A 20,933-nucleotide genomic window follows, 5' to 3' on the forward strand; every position below is an offset into this window, starting at 1 on the left:
GGCCATCTAGAAAGGGGGCAGAGCTACGGTACAAAAAGGGGATGTAGCGAAGTGATTTGTTCCTTTGTGTGGTTAAAAGCTGAACCAGAAGGAGACCGTGTATTGTAATCGTGAGTGTTTTGTTTGTTTTGTCGTGTCTCAGGGACCACTTTGTTTGTTGTTATTAGATGATCCGGACAACATTGTTAATGACTCAGGGATTAAAAAGCTCAATCACGTTTTCAAAAACTTTCTGCAAAGGACTTACCCGATGTTTTGAATGCTAAATACGCGGTATTAAATCCAACAAACTCACTTGAAAGTGACATTATTTTCTTTCGCTTGTGTAAACACTTTGAATGCTAACGCAACAACAGACCTGTTACAAAATGCTTCACAGTATAAAAAAAAAGTTTTGAAATATGCACAGGCACATTCCTTAGGCTACTGTAGTTTCTGCAGCTCTTGCGTGTTGAGGCAAGACTAAACGACAGCCTGCGCTCATCTAAAGAGGAGGCTGGAGTCACAGAAGTTAAAGCACCGATAAAATAAAGGAGTGTCACTCAGTGTGTGGTGAAGTTGCACTGTGTACACACACAGGTGATATAAAGAGTCCTTGCAGTGCCAGAGAGCTCATTATACCCTCACAATGGGGAGCTTCACTCCATTCCTGTGGATCTTTACACTCTTTGCTTTGCCTCAGTCATTTGGTAAGTGCCTGGTTACTTTATTGATCATCTGTGGTTATTTTTCTTTTTCATTTTAGTTAAGGAATGTTTATGTTTAAATGTTTCATTGGTGCTGCATCCTGTTCAATAGTGGTTGTTTGCCAGTTGGTTGAGGACGTCTTGTTGAGTAACTGGTTTTACTGTTCAGGGATATAAAGTATCTCATTTATAAGTTTGAAAGGAGGCTTAACTGTACTGTACAAAAATGAAAAGTTGTTTTTGTACTTGTATATTTGTAAGGTAATGTGCTGGCAGCTGCAGTTGAAAGAGGTCAGTCTGCATGTCTGATCAAGTAGAACTCATTGAGAGCTATGAAAGAATGTCCTGCATAGGCTCCAAGCAGATTTCTTGTTGGGTGTAATTAATAAGGAATGTGAGACACTGCGGCTTTAATTCATGCAAACAAACTTCAACACAGCAACCCGTCCCTGAGGCATCAAAGCAGGGCCCCTGCCAATGCACTCTTCTGATCCCGGATCAGCACAATAGCACGATCGGTCTTGTTTAAAGCTATCGTATCCAACAGCCACTTTAAACACACTGCAATCTTTCATTGTTGAGCCTTTGTGGCAATCTACTTCACAAGAAAGAAAGAAAGAAAGATGCAGCCGCTGTTAACATTCCTGTTTGTTTATGTCTACTGAGACCTGCTTGTAACTCTCTGAGGCAAAGCAGTATCTGGCAGTAGCAGAACATTAAAAATGACATATGCATGACAAGGGGGGTTGGGTTGGGAGGGGGGGCTGTTTTACCAGATGCTGTTTGTTTTATACTTCAAATATGAACATGTTTTGAAGCCATTTGTTTGACACTTTATTGTAGTCTGACAACTTCACATTAATGAAAGCTGTTGTTATGACCAATTTTTTTTTTTTTTTTTTTTTAGTCTGGTTACCTTTAGGATTAGGGATTAGAGCTATCCTTAAACTGTCTGTATTACTGGAACTGTGCTGAGTTGGAAATAGTACACACGGATACAGGCATCTGTTGTTCACATATATTGTATTTAATCCAAGAGGTGCAGCAGGATCTCAAGCCAGTTTAATCAGGTATAGTGAGTGTGTGTGTGTGCGTGTGTGTTTGTGAATTTTACAGTGAAGGTGAATGCCCAGCCTGTATTGCATTGTTTGGTGTGGACCTTTTGTTTTGGCCCTTGTGCCTTTTTCTTTGTGTCTTTTTTGTTTAATAAATGTGCACAACAACGCTTCACTGCAGTTTCGGTCTCTGCGAGTCTCTAATTCTTGTCAGTAACTATTAAAAAAAACAAAACTTTATAATGTAATTCAAATGTACTTGCATAGATATGATTGTGTATGCATTAGTTAAATTCAAATGAAGTAAACACTAGATCATGCTTAAACCTCACACAAACACAAATAAATCACATATTAAAATATCAAAGTGAGTCTTGATTGTACTGCAAATTGCTTTAAATGAATTTAATAGGGTACCGCACCCCAGCTCGGTCACCACCAGTTTGTTTTGAGCAAGTCACCTTGTGTCACTACAGTTTTATCTGCAGCACCCTTGACAAACATTAAACACAATCTGAAGAACCACAGTTCAGTTACGCTGTTACAATACTCACACAAACACACAGCCTCTTTCACAGTTTGTGAATCACCATATGTGGAAAAGGCAACAACATCCTTGCAAACTCACAATAATAACATACATCCACTGACTCAGCTGTCTATACGAAATAGAATGTCTGTACCAAGTTTTATCATCACACTTGGTCTGTTCATCAGATAGATGTAACCGTAACTCAGAGCACAGACAGACAGACAGACAGACAGGCAGCCTCTTTATACTCTCAGGTTATGACAGCTAATTAATGTCCATGGCATGCTTCATCTAAATTGGGCATCGTTAATAAAGATAGTTGGGTTTATTGGGGGTTGGGTGTGTTGGCAGGGATGGGGTTAATTTCTATCCCTGCCAAATAAATGTGGGTTTTGTGGCTGTTTTGCGCATCCACGGGTTTAATTGATTACTTGCGTTTATTAATTTAATTAGCGACACCTGCCTGTAATTAGTAGGTAGGTATTTAAGCAGGGCGAAAATGTTTGGTGAGATTCTGTGTAAAGACCAAAAGGGTATGCGGGCGGGCGTATAAAAGTTAAAAAAAAAATAATAATAATAATAATCTAAATTAAGTTGACAAGTGAAGAGAAATGGCAGACAAAAATAATCAAACACATCGCGTCGATTTAATTTATTAAATGTAAATAAATGACCAACAAAATAATGATATACTGATCTGTACCAGTGGCGGCCGGTGAATACTTCAGTATTCTCCATTCCGCCGAACAGTCTCTAGATAAACTGAACTCAAGAAATTATCATGTGGTGCTTCGAGAAAATAATTTTAGTTTTTTTCCTGAAGATCTACTCACTAGCCTGCTGCTCATCAATAAACCCGCTTGTTGTTGGGTTGCATTGTTCATTATAATTCACTGAGCTAAGCAAACGTATTCAATTGGAAATAATCAAATACAATTTTGCATAAAACGCACAATCAAATTCATTGTTCCCACGTGTGTGTGTGTGTGTGAAAATCGCACTGTGACACACCAACACGAATTGAACAAGCCTGTTCCGGTCGGTGTAACGTGGAAAAGCACAGGCGATGTGTAAAACAGCATTGCATGCATGATAAAGCATAGGATATTACGGTTATGGTTAGCCAAAACCGCAGTTACAAAAGAGAATCCCCACAGACAGGTAATGCCATCTCGATAGCTAATGTTGCCTGCACGTTGAATCTACTTCTTGGTTCCATTTAAAAAAACGACTTTTCAAAACTAGTTGCCTGTAATAGATATATCCAATGGGGATAAATCGGCTAAAGCACCACTAGCCATCTAGTGGACAAGCAGTGTATTACCAGCAAAACAAAAATATAAAGTGGTGGATCGCTCCGTGAAAATACTTCAGTGAGAAATGCTGTAAGTGGAGAGGTGTTTGTGCATGCCCCCTAAAACTGTGTTAACGCGCAATATCTTTACAGAATCAATTAAACAAAAAGAAAACATCGGTTCATTTAAAATGATAGAATTTGTGCAACTTGAATGAAAAACCCAACGTCATTGAACGGAGTGGACACGTGGGCGTATAAAACTTCATTTATTTTGCGTCACCCAAACAGTGACGGTGCATGCACTGGCATGACTGTGGCGGGTCGGCTGGTTTTGGTGTCAGTTTGCGGGTCGCTCGGATGGTTTGTGGAGTGGCTGAATTGTTCGCCCTCTCGGTGTTGTTTCAGAGGGCGCTGTCGTCCGGCTGGAAGGCGTGGAGCGCTACGAGGTGGTGAGACCGATCAGGCTGCGTGAATTACACAAGAGAGACACGCAGGTGGGTTCCAGTGAAACCGTGCAGCCCAGCACTCATGTTTCTTAAAATACGCTCGCATCGTCATTATCATCTTTCAGTGACGCCCTACCAAAAAATGATGCAACAAAAAATAGACACGTATGCATGAGAATGTATTATTTATAATTGCTGCTATTATTATTATTATTATTATTATTATTATTATTATTATTATTATTATTATTATTATTATTCAGAGGCACCGTCCGAGCATTCTCCGGTACAGGCTGACGGTAGAAGGGGAACACGTCGAGATGCATCTCGAAACGAACGAGTAAGTGCAAAATGACAAACATGCTTAAAACACTGCTTTTAGTTGCCGTGCCTGAATGACTAGTTCCCATAAAAGCGTTTTTGGTTTTTTTGCAGGGTGTTTTTTGCAGTTCTTTGCGTTTGCATGAAGCGTACCCTGGTCTGCCATGATTATTAGTATCGTTCCGCTGGTCCTTACAATGCCATGCTTTTAATATGCTGTATTACACTGTGCTATGCCTGCAGTGTACACTTTTATAAGGGATTGTTTTATCCGTCTCGTACCAGGGATTTGCTCGCCAAGGATTACGTTGAAACGCGCTACACCGAGGATGGCGAGAAAGTAACGACAGCCCCTCAAGACCTGGTGGGTCACATTACCTTACTGTTCTTTGAGACTTGTTTCCAAGGACCTTTTTAAAATGAAATCTTCGTATTGAGATCATGCTTTGCTTTTAGGCCTAAAGCAATTTTAACACAACATATTAATCTTGTGTTTTTTTTTTTTTTTTTTTTTTTTTTTTAAAGGGGGGGGGGGGGTGTCTAACTTTGTTTAACTAACAGCCCTTTTTTGTTGTTTATTTAGGATCACTGTTATTACCATGGGCACATACACAACGACAGTGGCTCCTCAGCGAGCATTAGCACCTGCACAGGAATCAGGTACGTTTCTGGCTTACAGTATTGTCTCCTCTCAAGCACTGTTTATACAGCCTTGTCTTGAGTAACTGAATCAGGTGAGCAGTCCAATAAACCCATTTTCAACAGTTTTATAAAGGATAATACGTTTGTTTTCTTCTTTCGAAACAACTTCAGTCTAAGACGATGCTTCTAAACGCGGTGCAATAAAACCGTTTCAAAAACGGCCCTCAAACTTTTTGGAAGAGAACCGTGTAAGTATTTTTCGGTGTAGATTCCCAGTGAAGTGTGCCCCTTTTCGTGATCTGAACCCGTGCAGATTTTTTTCCTCTTGTTTTTTAAAGGGGATTCTTCAAGACTCGCGGCCGGCGCTATTTAATCGAGCCTCTATCAGAGCAGGCTGGGGATACGGATGAACATGCCGTGTACAGATACGAGAGTCTGGAGCAGGTGCCGGCTGTCTGTGGGGTCACCAACACGTCCTGGGACGACACGTATCCCAAAACCAGTACGGTGCGCTCCAGAGCCTCGGTAAGAGTTTTTTATATATATATATATAATATATATATATATATATATATATATATATATATATATATATATATATATATATATATATGTTGATTTGCATGTGAATTTAGCGCTTGTGAAAGAGGCTGGGCAACTGGATGTGCTCTGACACGGTGCCTTGCAGCACTGCAAGCGATCCTGATCAGACCTGTCATGAACACCCCCTCTCCCTGCCGGTCAGCCCCGGGGCATCTCTCAAGCACAGACTGACAGCTAGCCGTGCTGAACCGTGTCAGATTGTACGGCGGGGTTTGTAACCAAACTGACTTGAATGGGCTTCAAATCCAGGTGAATCCACAGGTGAAAGGGGGCGCGAATTTCGTGATTCGCCTCAGTTTAATCTAGTAAAGAAATCCAGCGTGATTGTCTTAATTTCACTTCCCTTTTGGAAATTCTGGTTAAACTCTTGTGACTAGTGACTGCATCACTGAGGTTTGTCAAATTGTCGCAGTTTAAAATGTCTGTGTGGTGCGTTAGCGGCCAAGTTCATTTGATTTTATTTTGTAAACCTTTCTAGTTCCTTCCTAAAACTTAGGCGGCATGTTTTAGTGAATATACTGGTAACTCACTGCAGTACCTTATCTGTACCAGGTGGAGTGCTGTTGTCAGCACCACTGCACTGTGCTAGAGAGGTATTGGTTACAAGTCCATTGTGTACTGCTGTTATCTGTTATTACGCTGGGATTATAATGGAATCCAATTGGAAGATTTGTAATTACAATAGTAGCAATTATTATTATTATTAATACTATTTATATTAATAATAGTATATATATATTTTTTATTTTGCAGGGGAGAGCGCTTACACAAGATTTCAAATACATTGAGCTGTTTATTGTTGCTGATAATTTAGAGGTAAATCCTGTGGTAACTTTGTATTGCTATTCCCCTCATCTTTTCCCTTATGTTAAGGTCATTTCCCTCTGTCACCTTCGTTGCTAACTTTAGGAGATGTTTTAAACCATGTACAAGTGCCAGATGTTTACGTGTCACACCGTGGTTAATATCCTATTTATTGTTGATTTGTTAATAATTGCACATGTTTTGCAACATCCGGATGCGCACCACTAGTGCATGTGGTATTTTTACAGTTTTCCCATTGCTTTTCCCATGCTTCAGCAATTTCTACTAGTTAACTTTCATGAGGAGGCACTTTGTTGCGTTTAAACTAAAAAAGTGTCTTCTCTTGCTCCTTTTCAGTACAAGAAAATGAAGAGCAGCTTTGATGCAGTTCGCTCTCGGGTGTTTGAAGTGCTCAACTTCATCAACATGGTAAGAGACTCGTTAGAAAAGAGGGCTGTATGCTGATCGTCGCGCTCGTGATCGCCTGAAAGAATTATCGGCGGGTATTCAAAACGAATTCATTAACGAGCTGGTTTCAAAACCAGACGCGCTGTCCTTCCCTCACCTTTGCAATAGAGTACCAATCAACAGCAATTATCTTCCACGCTGAGTTTTAAAAGCCGGTTGGAAGCAGATTTTTTTTCTCTCCTCCGGGGGGTGCTGACGTGCTTGCTGCATGGTCAATCTGTCATCATCCCAGGCTTCTTTTTTTTTGAAGCCAATGTCAGTGTTCTTAATGTGTAAATCTTTTTGCATGATAAAACCCTAACCCTTTTCTGATACAATTGTGTACTATATTGTGCTAACAGATTGACACATTAAGCACATTATAACTATGCATAATAACATTGCAATTATGTGTAAGCACACATGTTTACTAAGTAACTACTATGTAAACACACATAATTAGAGACACAATCTAAATTTTTACCTATAAACAAATTCAAAGCAGCCTCACTTAACTGTGTGTCCAAACTTGTGGAATGCATCGTCTCCTTGAGCTAAGGCTCAGATCTTAAAGTCACAGAGTTTGATGTTAAAAATAAATTTGTAATGGTTTCCGATTTCGATTCCAGGTGTACAAGCCCCTCAGAACCTTTGTGGCTCTGGTTGGGTTGGAGGTCTGGACCGACACTGACAAGATACAAGTGACAGCGCCCGCTGGTCAGACCCTGGACGCGTTTACTACGTGGAGAAACACTGAGCTGGTCAAGACCAGGAAGCACGACAACGCTCAGCTGCTGACGTGAGTGCCAGGGTCGCTGTCTGCCTGTGCGGGAACATGGTGTGCCGGTCCTAAAGGGACAGCGGAAGAGTCTTATGACGTGAAGTAATTGCATGCTGGTTTCATGTTTCAGAGCTATTGACTTTGAGGGCGCCACAGTAGGACTTGCCTTTGTAGCGACGTTGTGTTCAGGACACTCCACTGGGGTTATTCAGGTAAGCTTTCATACTTTTTATAGTGCGGGTGTTTGTACAAGCATCCAAAACTCAAATACGACCCCATTCCATTTTTTTTATGAGATTTTCTGCTCCCTCCAGGATCACAGCACAAGTGCAATCGCTGTTGGGGCCACGATGGCCCACGAGATGGGCCACAACTTAGGCATGAGCCATGACTCTTCAGCCTGTGTCTGCAGTGACTCCTCTTGCATTATGGCTCCTGCTCTCAGGTACAGCACAGTAATAATATTCAGATTTAAGGTCAATTGCACTCAGTCACGGGACGCACCATTTTCTGCTGCCAGTCCTGTTTTGCAGTTCTATATACTAAACATTTAATTCTTCTTTCTTTTTTTTTTTTAAAAACGAGTAACAAATTACTTGAGCAGGCTTAAGAGACATTGAATAATATCACTTATCGTTTGGCTGTAGTTTTCGTCAAATGAACCGGTGTTTTTTCCTTGTTTTAACCCCTCCCCCCCTCATTTTTTGCAGTTACACCACTCCCAAATTATTCAGCAGCTGCAGTTTCCAGAACTATCAGGACTTCCTTACCCAGAGAAACCCTGAGTGTTTGTTGGATAAACCTGACAAGAAGGATCTCCTCACAGACCCAGTGTGCGGCAACAGATTCGTCGAGCGTGGAGAGCAGTGTGACTGTGGCACCGTGGAGGTAACCCTGTCTCTCGCGGCATGCTCCCTGAATAAACAAGAACTAACTGAACCTTGACCAGAGTTTCTGATTCCTGTTCATCAGGAATAAGAGAACAACACTGCCCCCAGTGGAGCTAAGAAATAGTACATCTTGTATTCCTTATGGTATTTCTTCCTTGCATATTTCTAACCTACACTCTGATGGCAGAGTGCTGCAGGTTGATGGTTAAGCTATGTTAGACCGCTTTGTGGCTCAATTAGGAGTCTTAAACAACTTAAGTCTTATGCGTTTCTCTTACTATTTGAAATGAATTGCATGAGCGGCCTATTAAAAGTCATCAATTCAATTAGACAATCAGTAAATTGCCTATTTTGACAAGGATTTGCAGTTCCATGGTTTGACTTCTTATGCACAACAAATCAAAACTACTGAAGCAACGGGGTGTTCTGATGCATTTGCACACGGCTGTATCTTTTCCGTGTGTGCAGAAATGAGTTGGAATGACAATAGTTGCATTTCATCGCGTTCAAATGGTTTCTTTTTTTTAAGGAGTGTACAAACCAGTGCTGTGATGCTAAAACCTGCATGCTAGCGAAGGAAGCCCAGTGCGCTGAGGGACCTTGCTGTGAGAACTGTAAGGTAAGCAGGAGAGTGGAATGAATCCTTATTTAATAATCCTGTGTACCTGCTATTAGCAAGCTTGTATAGTGCTCCGTGTCATCGCTTAGTTATTGCATAGTTAACTCAGTACACCCATTATCAGTTGTTTGTTAGAAACACTTCATACAGCTTTGGTCAAATGTTTTGCATCACCTAGAATTATAGGATTGAGGCGTAATTTTGTTTTTAAATGATATGCACGTAATTTAGATATTTTATTTAACATCATGTAATCAAAGAAACTACAAAATGACATCACAAGAAGTCTACTGGAAGCCATAATAGTAGTTTTTTTCACCTTTTTTCAGTATTTGTCAGCTTTTCAGTAAGTATAGGAAAGCTGCAAAGCGGTGTGTAATTCAGTGTGTTAACGCAATTCAGCAGGTTTCATTCGACTTCATGAAGCAAAATTAGTTTCTTTTATACTAACATGATGCAAAACTTTTGGCCACACCTGTGCATGAAATCATAGTCATATGTTGATAATGACAAACTTTACCCAAACAGCTTAATCCACTTTCTACATTCATATGCTTATTTAGACTTCCAGTCTTGTGCTGCGTACTGAGGCTGGGAACCAGCCAAGACTGACCCTAAATCCAATCTTACATCTGAGTTTTATTTTTCAATGAATGTCTCGGGTCTGTGGGTTTTAATGTCAGTTTGCAGGTCTAACCAGCGGAACGCGTGTCACTCAGGTTTTCTGGGTCAGCGTTTCATGGAGCTGCTGTTTTCTGTTGGCAGACGCGTAAAAGCTCTACAACTGTTACAGCTTTAAACGGTCTTGTTTTCGGTACAGATCATGTCGGCAGGAATAGAGTGCCGGAAAAGCAAAGACGACTGCGATCTCCCGGAGTTCTGCACTGGAGACTCTAACCAGTGTCCTGAGGACATGTTCACAGTCAACGGAGCACCATGCCAGAACGGGCAAGGCTATTGCTACAATGGGGAATGTCCCACATTAGCGGATCAATGCAGAAGCCTGTGGGGATCAGGTAATGCCACGAAGCAATCTGGGTTTAAATTTAATACAAGCTGTTAGTGCAAGTATGTTATCTTGTTATACATTTCCATAGCTAATATTTCTTACCTATGTGTGTTCTCTGTGCTTCTCGGATTGTTCTTTGATCACTGCGAACCTTAGTATCATCATCTTAGTAACGAAAACAAATATATGCTTCTGAAAAGACTCCTCAAGCTGATTTTCTCAAGTCGGGAGGAGAGTTTAGTGCACAGTGCTTCGCTTGGGAGTTTCAGTGCAGCGCTAATATGCTTCTCCAGCAACAGCAACGAAAAAAAGTGGATTGAGGAGTCTTTCCAGAAGCAAGAAAAGGAATGAGAACAGGCAACCTGGGATTTAAAATGAAACGGGTTCAAATTGCACGTGGTTATTTTATCTGTGGCATGGGCAGTGGGCTGGGCTGTTTTGTTCAGTAACGATGACGTTGCGCCGTTCCCCCTGCTCACACCAAGTCCGCTTTGCGATGTATGACATATGTCATGTTTTTATTGTTTTCAGGTGCTGTGGTGGGCGAAGATAAATGCTTTGATCGCAACACTCAGGGAACATACTATGAATTCTGTAAACGAACACCAACTGGTGATTATGTTGGCTGCCAGAAAAAGTAAAGTCTACACTTTTTTTTTTTCTTCCCCACCCATAATCATGGAAAAACACTAGTGTGAAATCTTCGAATTGATTTATTTTTTCATTCACAGGGATGTGAAGTGCGGAAAGCTGTTTTGTAGCGGGGGAAACTACAGCCCTAGCTTGGGGACTGGGGTAATGTTCTGGAACTGCAAAACCAGCTTCTTCAGAGACAAGGACGAGGAGGACAAAGGACTGGTGCAAAAAGGCGTCAAATGTGGGGATGGAAAGGTAGGTGTAGCTTGGGGGGGGGTATGCGATGGGACGGGACAGGACGGGTATGCGATGGGACAGGAGACCCATTTTTCTGCCAGGGACCCTCTTGTAACACGAGATGTATATCCCAAGGGTTTCATCCTGTTTAAATAAATGCATTTTACTTTTAATTTTGTGTGGTTTTGTTCAAAAACGCCTCCGGATGGAAAAACATGTGCCATTGCAAATTTAGCATGGCCACATCAAGGAGGAGCAGAGAGGCCGCTTCCTATTTCTATTGAAAGGGAGAGGTTGCGGTGTATTTCTGCAGCCCCCCCTGCGTTTTTAAACTAAGTTTGTGTGTAATTTTCCATTTTCAGGTTTGCGGTGGTGGTGAATGCAATGATATACAGTCTGTTTACAGGTCTGCTAACTGCTCTGCCAAGTGCTCAGGACACGCGGTAAGAGTAACGCTGCATAGATGTTAAATTTGAAAGTTTAAAACAAATTCTTTAAAGGAGTGCTTTACATCATCCGCTGTGTAATGTTGACTCTTTACCTGTTTTAGTATTTTAATGCATGATTCTGTATTAGATCACTGTCACGGTATTCTAGCAAACTGCTTCTGAAAAGACTCCTCATGGCTACGTTTAGATGCATATTAGTCTCCCTAACTCACCTCCACCCAAATCAGCTTTGATTTCTGAGAAATATTTTATTAGTAAAAATGTAAGCGACATAAACTCCCTTTTAAAATGTATATAAGCTAGTTGTATCTTTTTTTTTTTTTTTTTTTTTTTTTTCCAGCAATGTAACCACAAACTGGAGTGTCAGTGTGAGCCAGGGTGGTTTACCTCCAGTTGTCATACTCAGAATCCCACAGGCCTGTCAAAAGGTAGGTTTCCTAGCTTCAGTGTGTGGAAACCAATTCATGAGGTCTGTGAACGAGTGCGCACAGAGCCAACTGATCTGTTAGCGACTTCCCTTTATGGATTCCAGTTAGCGAATGTTCTTGGAGACAGCTCAGCTACGAGAACGGTCTGTCGTCAGGAGAGCACTCTCAAGCACCTGTCTTATATATCTTATATATCTTACCTAACTGCGTGAAGCTGAACTTTTGTGAACTTTGTTATCTTCATGAAATTACCCCTGGCTTCAACGCAGCCAGCCTCTCCACTGATCTGCAAGTGAATTTATGGGCAGGGGTATCAGGAAAGGCAAAGCTAAAGGCCAAAGAACGTGGACTCAGATATGTCTGATGCAGTCGTGTTGTCTAGTGTGTGTTTTAATAGATAATCTGCCTGAGCCGAAATTCCCTCTCTTGTTTCAGACACTATTATTGGCATCGCGGTCTCTGTCTGCTGTCTGCTCCTCATCCTTCTCATCGGAGTACTTGCAGTGGTACTCTTTATCAAGAAGAAACAGACGCGACTCCACAGGTAACACTTTGCTGCCAGCTCATGCTTTATAACCGTTGACAGTTTATTTTAATGAGACCTTATGCAGCATCACCACACCTTCACAAAGGCTGCAGACTGTAACTTTGTGCGTGATCCTGACACCACATGCACCATGTGTTCCTAACGTGTTGCCATAACATTACTATAATTCTACAAAAATGCATGTAGTATTTGACAAGTGGAATCTCTCCGCCATTCACTTTGATCTGGGTTTCAATTCCTGTTATCCGGCAGGACACAGTTTCAATAAACACACGTCACAAAGGCTCCCATTGTGTTTCCCCTAGCATGTGATTCTTTCAAAACTGAATTTGAGACCTACAGTGTGTAACGTATGCTATGCACAATGATTGTGATTTATGAAACTGTTTTGTTAGCTGCAAGCACTTTAACTGTATCTCGGGACTTGCAGGGTACCACGCACGGTGGTGCACTTGAAATGATTTTTCAGTTACAGAACAGTAACACATGGCATGACAGCATGGTAGAAGCGCCCCAGCATTGGCGGTTGTTAGCAACCTCGCAATCCAAGGTAGAGAGGTGCTTTAATAAAAGTTTATCTGTTGTGCAATAGCAATATCGGCTGGAATTTAGTACAGCTTCACCAAAACCCAGAAATATAACAGTGATCGAAGAGGTGGCAATGGCTCAGATACTCCAGTGGTGAGTCCTTTTTCCAGTTCCAGCTGATCAGGCTGTTAGAGCTAGGGGGATGCCCAAACTCGGACTCGCCTTTAAGGCATACTTATCGGCAGGTATTCAGTGAATGCATTTCATAATGTGTTGGTTTCAAAACAAGAGAAGCTGTCCTCCCTCCTGTTTACGACTGAATAGAAAAGGAAGTCAGTTCATGGCCTTGGTAGTTCGGCAGTAAAAATTTCAGCGTCCTGGGTGAGAGGGAAATATTCTTCCAATCGGCTATTTAAACATTCAACTGCCATTGATTGGTACTCGATTGTAAACATGAGGGAAGGACAGCTTTTCTTGTTTTGAAATCAGCACGTTGAGGAATGCATTAATTTAACAGCTGCTGATAAACACTTCTCAAAGGCGATTGCGGGTACGAGTTTCTGCCCACCCCTAGTTGGAACAGTGATGGTGATAGGGGAGAGAATGGAAGAACGTTGATTGGTTGGTTAATTGCTTAATGGGATTTGGGACGGATCAAATGAATGAGGCTTGGAGGTGCAGGGTATTGTTAAGCAGAGAAAACAAAGAAACAGCTTCAAATAACTTCGGGGGAAAAAGATGGGAAGATAATGAGACCTGATGAAATGCGTTTAGAAGAGTAAACCGAACATTGAACAGCAGTGGAAGAACGAGGCTCCGTCTTGAACGAAGGTAGAGCTGCAAATAAGCCAATGAATTTCTGAGGAGCAACTCTTCTCTCTCATTCTCAGTGCATGTTGATTCTGTGTTTTAATTTGTTTTGTGTACCGTCCGAAATATGAATTAGATGCCTAAAAGGTCTGCGTCAAAGCATCCTGATCACTTCGCAAATCCGCTAACATCACAAAACATAACGCTAAATTGCACCGCGATGAGCGAACACAAACCAAGCCGTCTTCTTTGTCTTTATTTTCCAGGTGTGTCTGTTAGATCAAATCAGAATACCTTATAACGTACCTCTCAACAGTGCCTCAGATTTCTTATCAATTTGCTGCTTATTTACCCAACAACACTACAAGTCTGAGGAATGACAAATTGGGGTTCGTCCTGATCGTCATACTCCCTGCATGCTACATATAGGACTCTGCAGCAGATTGATAAGACAGAGGGCGTTGGGAGTGCTTATATTCTGTGTATTATGGATGTCTTTTATTTGATCTTCAGGCCCACTTCTAGCAGACAGGTATCCGGACTTTCAAACCCCAGCTTTTCACAACATCATCAGAAACCGCCCCCGTCTCAAGGACAGTACAGCAGCATGGTACGTCACTTCATAGAAACCGTACGGCAGGGCACGTTACATTAAAGGTCCTGAATGTGTATTCTGCTCTGTGTTGTGCAAGAACTTGGTGGGAACGGAGCAATGAAATGTTAAATATGACTGTGTGCTGGTATGAAAACAAATACAAAAGAAGGCTGGAAATGATAGGGAAATGTTAAATGTTAAAGCGCTTTAAAAAGTTTAAGACTCTCTCAAGCATCAACCTGCAACACTGCCCCCTAGTGGACGTTAAAAAAAAATTACATTCGTTGTAATATTGCACAGGGAAAGGTTGGTTACTAGCTAAACTCTGGTGTGTCAACTGTAGAGAGCTCTATAGAAGTCACAGGGCTGCTTTTAACCTTTTTTTAAAAGTCACTAGGATGTGATGTCTGAAACAGAAAATGATATATAAAGTAAACAAACTTTTTAAAACAGCATTTTTTTTTTTTTTTTTTTTTTTAAATGGGTTTTTTATATAATGGGTTGTAGCCGGAGCCCATTGTAAAACGCAAGCTCTCTTGTTTTGTTTTGAACTTCGTACAGCGCTCTGGGATTTTTATTGCATTGCAGAAGAACAGATTATCAAGTTGTTTTTTTTAAAAGTGTGTAACATGTACAGTGTATATAGCCTGTAATTCTGAATGCATTTTTTTTTTGTTTTTTTTCAGTATCCCCCTCGGGCTGCCCCGCCCGCCCCTCACTCTGCATTTAAACCAGGCCCCACCCCCTCAGCACCCCCCTCAAACACCAGACCCTCGGCTCCCCCTCCTGCAGTGCCAGTGTTCAACACTGTGAGTATACAGGGCTTACTACTGAGTTCTAGGAGAGGAAACAAAAACATTCAGAATTTTTTACATATGTTTTTATCTTTAATGAGTGTGTAGTTAGAGATTTAATGCAGGTGCACGACTATTAATATAAGTTCCAAGCATTTGGTATAATTTTTTTATTATCAGAATTGGGTGCTCTGATACACAAAAGAGGTTGAAGCTTTCTGGCTGCACAATCAGCTTGGGTCGTGCATAGGAGATCTGAATGCTGCCTTTCAAATGATGCAGCTTAAAGGCCAGCTCCTCGGGCTGTACACTGAGAAAGCAGAACATTTACCTGGAGAGGGCCAGCCTCTTCGGGCTTCGTTGCTATATCATTATACTGCCCAGCTGGGTGATGGGCTCCTCTTTTTCACCTTGTTCCCTCAGAGACCGTCTCCAGCTCTCCCTTCTGCCGCCAAACCAACCGGGCAGGTGACCGTGAAGCCCACCGCACCTCCGATCCCAAGTTCTAAACCAGCCGTCTCCCTGGCTAATGTGAGAGCTGTAAGCACCACACAGTGTCGACTCTTAATAAACGATTACACCTTTTCTGTCAGCGTGCAAATAAGCGAAACCCTAAAACCAGTTGCTGGCATCAGTGAAAGTACCCGTTGCCTGCACGTATCTGGGGCCAAAAGTATTGCATCATCCTTTTGAATGAACTAATCTTGCTTCATAAAGTCGAATGAAACCTGCTGAATAATGTAAAGTTAACATAATGAATTGCACACCACTTTGTAGTTTTCCGATGTACTTGACGAAAAACTGACACATTGAAAAAATGTGACATTTCAAAATCTAACACTAAATGCTGTACTGTTATTATGGCTTCCTGGTAGACTTTTGCAACACCATTTTGTAGTTCCTTTGATTACGTGATGTTGAACAAAAGATCTAAATCTAGGTGATGCAAAACGTTTGGACGTAGCTGTTCCTGCCAAACTTATTTTTACACTGTTTTGTAAAATGGTTCTCTTGTTTATAACATAGGGTCTGAAACCTGTGAATAATCCAAGAGTCTAGGACAGGATTGGAAGGTGGGCAAGGAGGACAACTTCAGCTTGCCACTTTTGATTAAGACTGGACCACATAATCAACTGGGATGATCTAGAGACTTATTAAGTTGGACAAAATAATTGAAACACCCGCCATAACACTGTCAATAGGGTGCATGTCTGTAAGGTGTTTAGATGGCTTAATGGGAGTTGGGTATGGAGCTCTGTCATCACATTTGAGACTGTTGCTTGTGAAACATTAGGAATTGGGTGCGGTTTACTCGTGGAAGCACCTACCAACTGAGCTCCTAATGTCAGCCTTACAGTCACACAGGAATGAACAGAAAATGAGACCTTGTGTGTGTGTGTGCTTCCTTCCATTAAACTGGCTACCTCCATGCTTACACAATCCACTTTTCCTGCCAGCGGTAACACAAACGCTATGTCACACAGATGGGCTGTTATTAGCAGGGCACGAAGTCCCCAAGGCCAGAGCCATGTTAACCAATCACAAATTTCCTGAGTCCCTGACGTCAGAAACGATGGGTCTCCCACACCACAGGGACAGTGAAGGACAGGTATTTGGAATACGCTGGTTACTAATGTTCCACAACATAGCTCAATGCTCCACGTCTCTTATACTGCTTACCTTATTGTAAATATCTTGTTTGCAGGACTTATTCCGAAAACAGAGTTTAATAATGGAATGCAAGCCTGCATGTAAGCATACTGACTGGCCACTTTATATACATTTTGTAAAAAGATGTTACATTTTAGTAACGTGTACTGTCCACACTGGTGTTACCGTCCAATCATTAGATGTACACTCTAAGAGAAATTGAGTCACGTACGGTTCTATTGGGTATTTGGGGCATTCGTGTTTAACAGACTATACTTCAAACCAAAAAAAAATCAGATTACAAGACATGAATATGCAGTGTTTTAACACAATGCACTGTGCTCAGTATGAAATTGTCTCGAACAATGTTTATTAGACAAGGCCATTTAAAAACAAAAGTACTGTGAGACTATAGCCAGGCTGAGACTGCCATTGTTGACCACTTTATTTATTTACTGTTTATTTAACCAAGGAAATAACAGGTTTTGTTTTGCAACATTTGATCTTGATTAATTATCGTTTGTTAGAGGAGGGAGGGAGGGTTCTCTGGTGATTCCATTTTATTTTCATTTTGTAAAATAAAGAAAAAAAATGTAAAAAAAAAAAAAAAAGTTGCAGTAGAGAACTTGATGTTTTTATGGACTGTATATAGCTGTGCCTGCTATCTGCCCACATGTATATTCATAAAGATCCTACAGCACTGATCTACCACTGCCCTGTTGAGAGCCCTGATCCGGACCACCATTCCTCTCTCCCGCATCTGGGCTGCAGGTGCAGAAGCTGGACTCCCAGGAAAGAGTCCATTAATGTCGCACCTTCGGATCTGCTTGCAGACGCTAATCAACGGGAGACAGAGAGACCTCGCTCGAGGTGCCTTTGCTGTATCAAACCCAGATCCTCTCCCGGTCTCCCGCTCAGTGGCTTGAAATCAAGTTCCAAGCCACAGTGCTTTCACGTTCCCTCAACTTTACACGCGTAACAAATACATCTGGGATAGCAACTGCGCAGCTATTGTTTACACACAACGCACTTTACAGAATGAGAATATGCAGAACGTTTGGGATCACCTGTGATGGGAGTGTTTACTATTATGTATGTTATTATTACCAGAAACCAAACTACATAAATAACTTTAAACAATACAAGGATTGTCTGGGCATTTTATTTTTTTTTTAAAGTTTACTTTGTATATTATCATTATTGCAGACCTATACATGCGAACAATACTTCACTCCAAGATGCACTCATCATCAGTTTAGGGAGGGAAAATAAACAGCAGATCTATATGTTAATGCAGGTATATTGCATTAATTCATGTAGTATCTGTTGTTATAATATTAAGAGTTGTTTTCAATGTTAGACGCCACATCTACTGATTTGTTATCGTGGAACTTGTTTTCCTACTGTAAAAAGCCAATGGAATACTTTCGATTTCTGAAACATTTGGTGAAACTAAAACAGACGAAACTACCAAGCCCTTGTCGGGTATGGCAAACAGCTGCAGAGTCCGGTTCCAGGAGCAGATTGCACACGATTCCCTTTAACATCTCACAGTCTGAGCAGAAGCCTGTGTTTCTTTGCTGTTGTACATCTACTTTCATAGTAGTGCAGTTTTTTTGTTTGTTTACTGATTCTTTCTCCAAAGTTTGAAGGGCTCGCTAATGTTTTATAACACTGTATTACTATCCCTGTTAGTCACAGGCAGTGTGCGATAACAAGTATCTTTTCAATAGTCTGTGTTTTAATTTAAGACATTGTACACAGTATTTGTAGTCTTACCAACTTGGCGCCACCTAGTGACCAGCTGTTGTATTGCACTTACATAGATTAAATACTGTGGGGCGATTTTGCATTTACACACCGCTATATAATAAATACAAAAAATAAACACATTACTGATTGTGTTGTGGTTTTTTTTATATGTAAAGAATCTTCAGAATAGTATTTTAAAGCGAACTATTTCTCCCACCCACCCAAAGATTGTGTCAAATATTAACAGAAATAAAAAAAAGACATTTTTCCTTTTTTCTTTTTTTTTTTTGAGTGATACAACTCAGTTTTTTAAAAGAGGCCTTGCAATACGACTACTTGACAAAAAAGGTTTTACAGCTAAGAAATGAACAATAAACAATATTTCTGTACATTCTGCAAGATATGTTTGAAAACGGTCGACAGAACTCAGAAACAAGAGCCAAAAAAAAAAACAAAAAAAAAAAGTGGCCTTAATATCTTCTTTATTTCATACTTAAAGAGTTTTTTTTTAAATGCAAAAGAAGATTTTGAACCTACAAACCAGTTTAATTTAATAAAAACGCAATGTAATCCAGGACAATATATTCACACCTGCTGTGCATTTCTGCAGTGGTGACCAGCAGATCCCTACACGCTGTAAATTTTAGTCAGTCTTCACTTAAGATGCAAATAATTTTAAAATACTGCACTGGAATTAAAACCAGATATTTGATAATGCTTTGTTGTTTTGTTTTTTTTTTTCCCTAAGGAACCGTTTTGGAAGATTACAATAGAATTACTTTATAATACATAAAACTGCAGAATTGGCTTAGTTTTATACCAAGACTGAGTACCATATTTCAGTCGGTAGAAAATACTTCTCTCACATTTAAATAAGGGAACACATAAAAAAAACATCATATACATACATGTATATAATTATATGGCATAACAAGTTCAAAGGGGAAGCATCAAGTCACCCATTTTTTGATCACTTGTTACACACTGCTGTCCAAGCGTTACATTGCACAACCTAGCGTACAACTACTTCGATATTTTGCTTTCTGGACAGACAACAGCAGCTCATCAAATAATTCTCATGCATATTCCTCTCTCTCTGGTGTTGGTGTGAAAGGCTGGTGTGAGTGTATTCCAAACATGCCACTGTATCTAATTTTGATTTAGAATCCCGCCCAACTTATTTCAAATCCGAATTTGGATTTATATATATATATATATATATATATAATTTTTTTAAATGCTCCCTCACATACACAGAAACACAACACAGAAGCACTCGGTTGAACTATATCGTATATAATTCCTGAATAATAAAAAGGTGTTGTTATTTACCTTGTACATCAATTCAAATTTACAAAATGGTCTCTCTCTCCCTCTCTCCCTCTCTCTCTCGTTGTCGTAGTTAAGTAAAGGCTACTCGAAACTGCCGTTGGACCAGTTCTACTTGGACAACGTTGCGTTTCTCTCGAGCGCGCTTTGCGTTTTTTGTTGTCTTTTTTTGTATTATTTTTTTATGTCAATAAATAAATAAAACCACGATTTTATTTCTCTCGTCATTGCCCTCTCTCTGCCAGGTTACTGTGTCTGGTTGCCCGTCCCGTTCTTGTCTGGAGAGTTGGCTGCGTTTAGGGAGTTCACTGTCCCGTCGGGCTGAGCAAGGGTGTCCCTGCGCGGGGGCATCCTCTCGTTTATCCTGTCCAGCGCGTGCGCCTCTTCGAAACTGCGGATTTTGTGCTGAGGGGAGAAGCCTTGAATTGCTGTCAAGAGACGTACAGAAAGAAATCAAAACCTCAAGCGACTGCAGGTCTCACAATTCATGGAAAACAGAAGGGACGCCACCTACCACTCCCAGTACAACCCTCAACCTGCCGACATAATATACAGGTAAAACCTGCCCTTGGGTTAAAAAACGATAACCTGCAGCAAAATGAACGCAAGTGTTCTGAAATCAAATAGTCTTACATACTGTTTAAGCGATTGTAGATAACAAAATGATTCCATAAACCTTGGCTATAAAAGGTCTTAAAATGGGCAGTTCAAGAAGAATTGCAAACATTTACTTCCATTTTAAAACGTGGTATCGGGTACTAGATTAGGTTTCAGAAAGTTATGAGCTTCCCATGCCTCAGGGGAAATCTATAACTTCCTAGGCAATATCCCATTAGCAGTGTCTTCTGGGTCAAAGGATATTACTGGCTGGCAGCAGTCCATCAATAGGGGAAGCAGCTGGCTGGTTAATCCACACCAAATGAACGTGCACGACAGGTAAAACATTTTGCATGCTACAATCATTCAAATTTACTCCCCACTGGTGGAGCCCCCTCGTACTTAGCAAACTGACTGACCCTACCCTGGTCGCTACAGTCCTGAAACAC

General features: G+C 40.8%; 2 protein-coding genes across 4 annotated transcripts in view; one reads left to right on the forward strand and one right to left on the reverse strand.

Annotated features, from left to right (window-relative positions):
• Nucleotides 1–541: 541 nt before the first annotated feature.
• Nucleotides 542–17,948, forward strand: LOC121302375 (zinc metalloproteinase-disintegrin-like lachestatin-2). Of its 2 annotated transcripts, none has more exons than XM_041232305.1 (23): nt 542–689; nt 3,976–4,064; nt 4,280–4,356; nt 4,623–4,701; nt 4,921–4,997; nt 5,318–5,504; nt 6,336–6,398; nt 6,744–6,815; nt 7,463–7,632; nt 7,745–7,826; nt 7,929–8,059; nt 8,325–8,502; nt 9,034–9,123; nt 9,944–10,139; nt 10,664–10,769; nt 10,864–11,023; nt 11,368–11,448; nt 11,795–11,882; nt 12,318–12,426; nt 14,281–14,377; nt 15,049–15,171; nt 15,580–15,696; nt 16,183–17,948. In XM_041232305.1, exons 1-23 carry the CDS (start codon nt 629–631, stop codon nt 16,213–16,215), a joined length of 2,466 nt encoding a protein of 821 aa, XP_041088239.1. In that variant the 5' UTR covers nt 542–628; the 3' UTR covers nt 16,216–17,948. The 2 variants fall into 2 exon arrangements, with proteins under 2 accessions (XP_041088239.1, XP_041088240.1); XM_041232306.1 differs by having other exon boundaries at nt 15,580–15,687.
• A 98-nt stretch (nt 17,949–18,046) lies between these two features.
• Nucleotides 18,047–20,933, reverse strand: part of LOC121302376 (serine/threonine-protein phosphatase 2B catalytic subunit gamma isoform-like) — a 30,168-nt gene continuing 27,281 nt past the window's right edge. For both annotated transcript variants that reach the window (XM_041232308.1, XM_041232307.1), the window contains one exon: nt 18,047–20,315. In XM_041232308.1, the coding sequence (XP_041088242.1) occupies nt 20,134–20,315 (182 nt within the window). In that variant the 3' untranslated portion in view covers nt 18,047–20,133. The remainder of the gene's footprint in view (nt 20,316–20,933) is intronic.

Source organism: Polyodon spathula, chromosome 29, assembly GCF_017654505.1.
Source record: "Polyodon spathula isolate WHYD16114869_AA chromosome 29, ASM1765450v1, whole genome shotgun sequence".
Taxonomy (NCBI): domain Eukaryota; kingdom Metazoa; phylum Chordata; class Actinopteri; order Acipenseriformes; family Polyodontidae; genus Polyodon; species Polyodon spathula.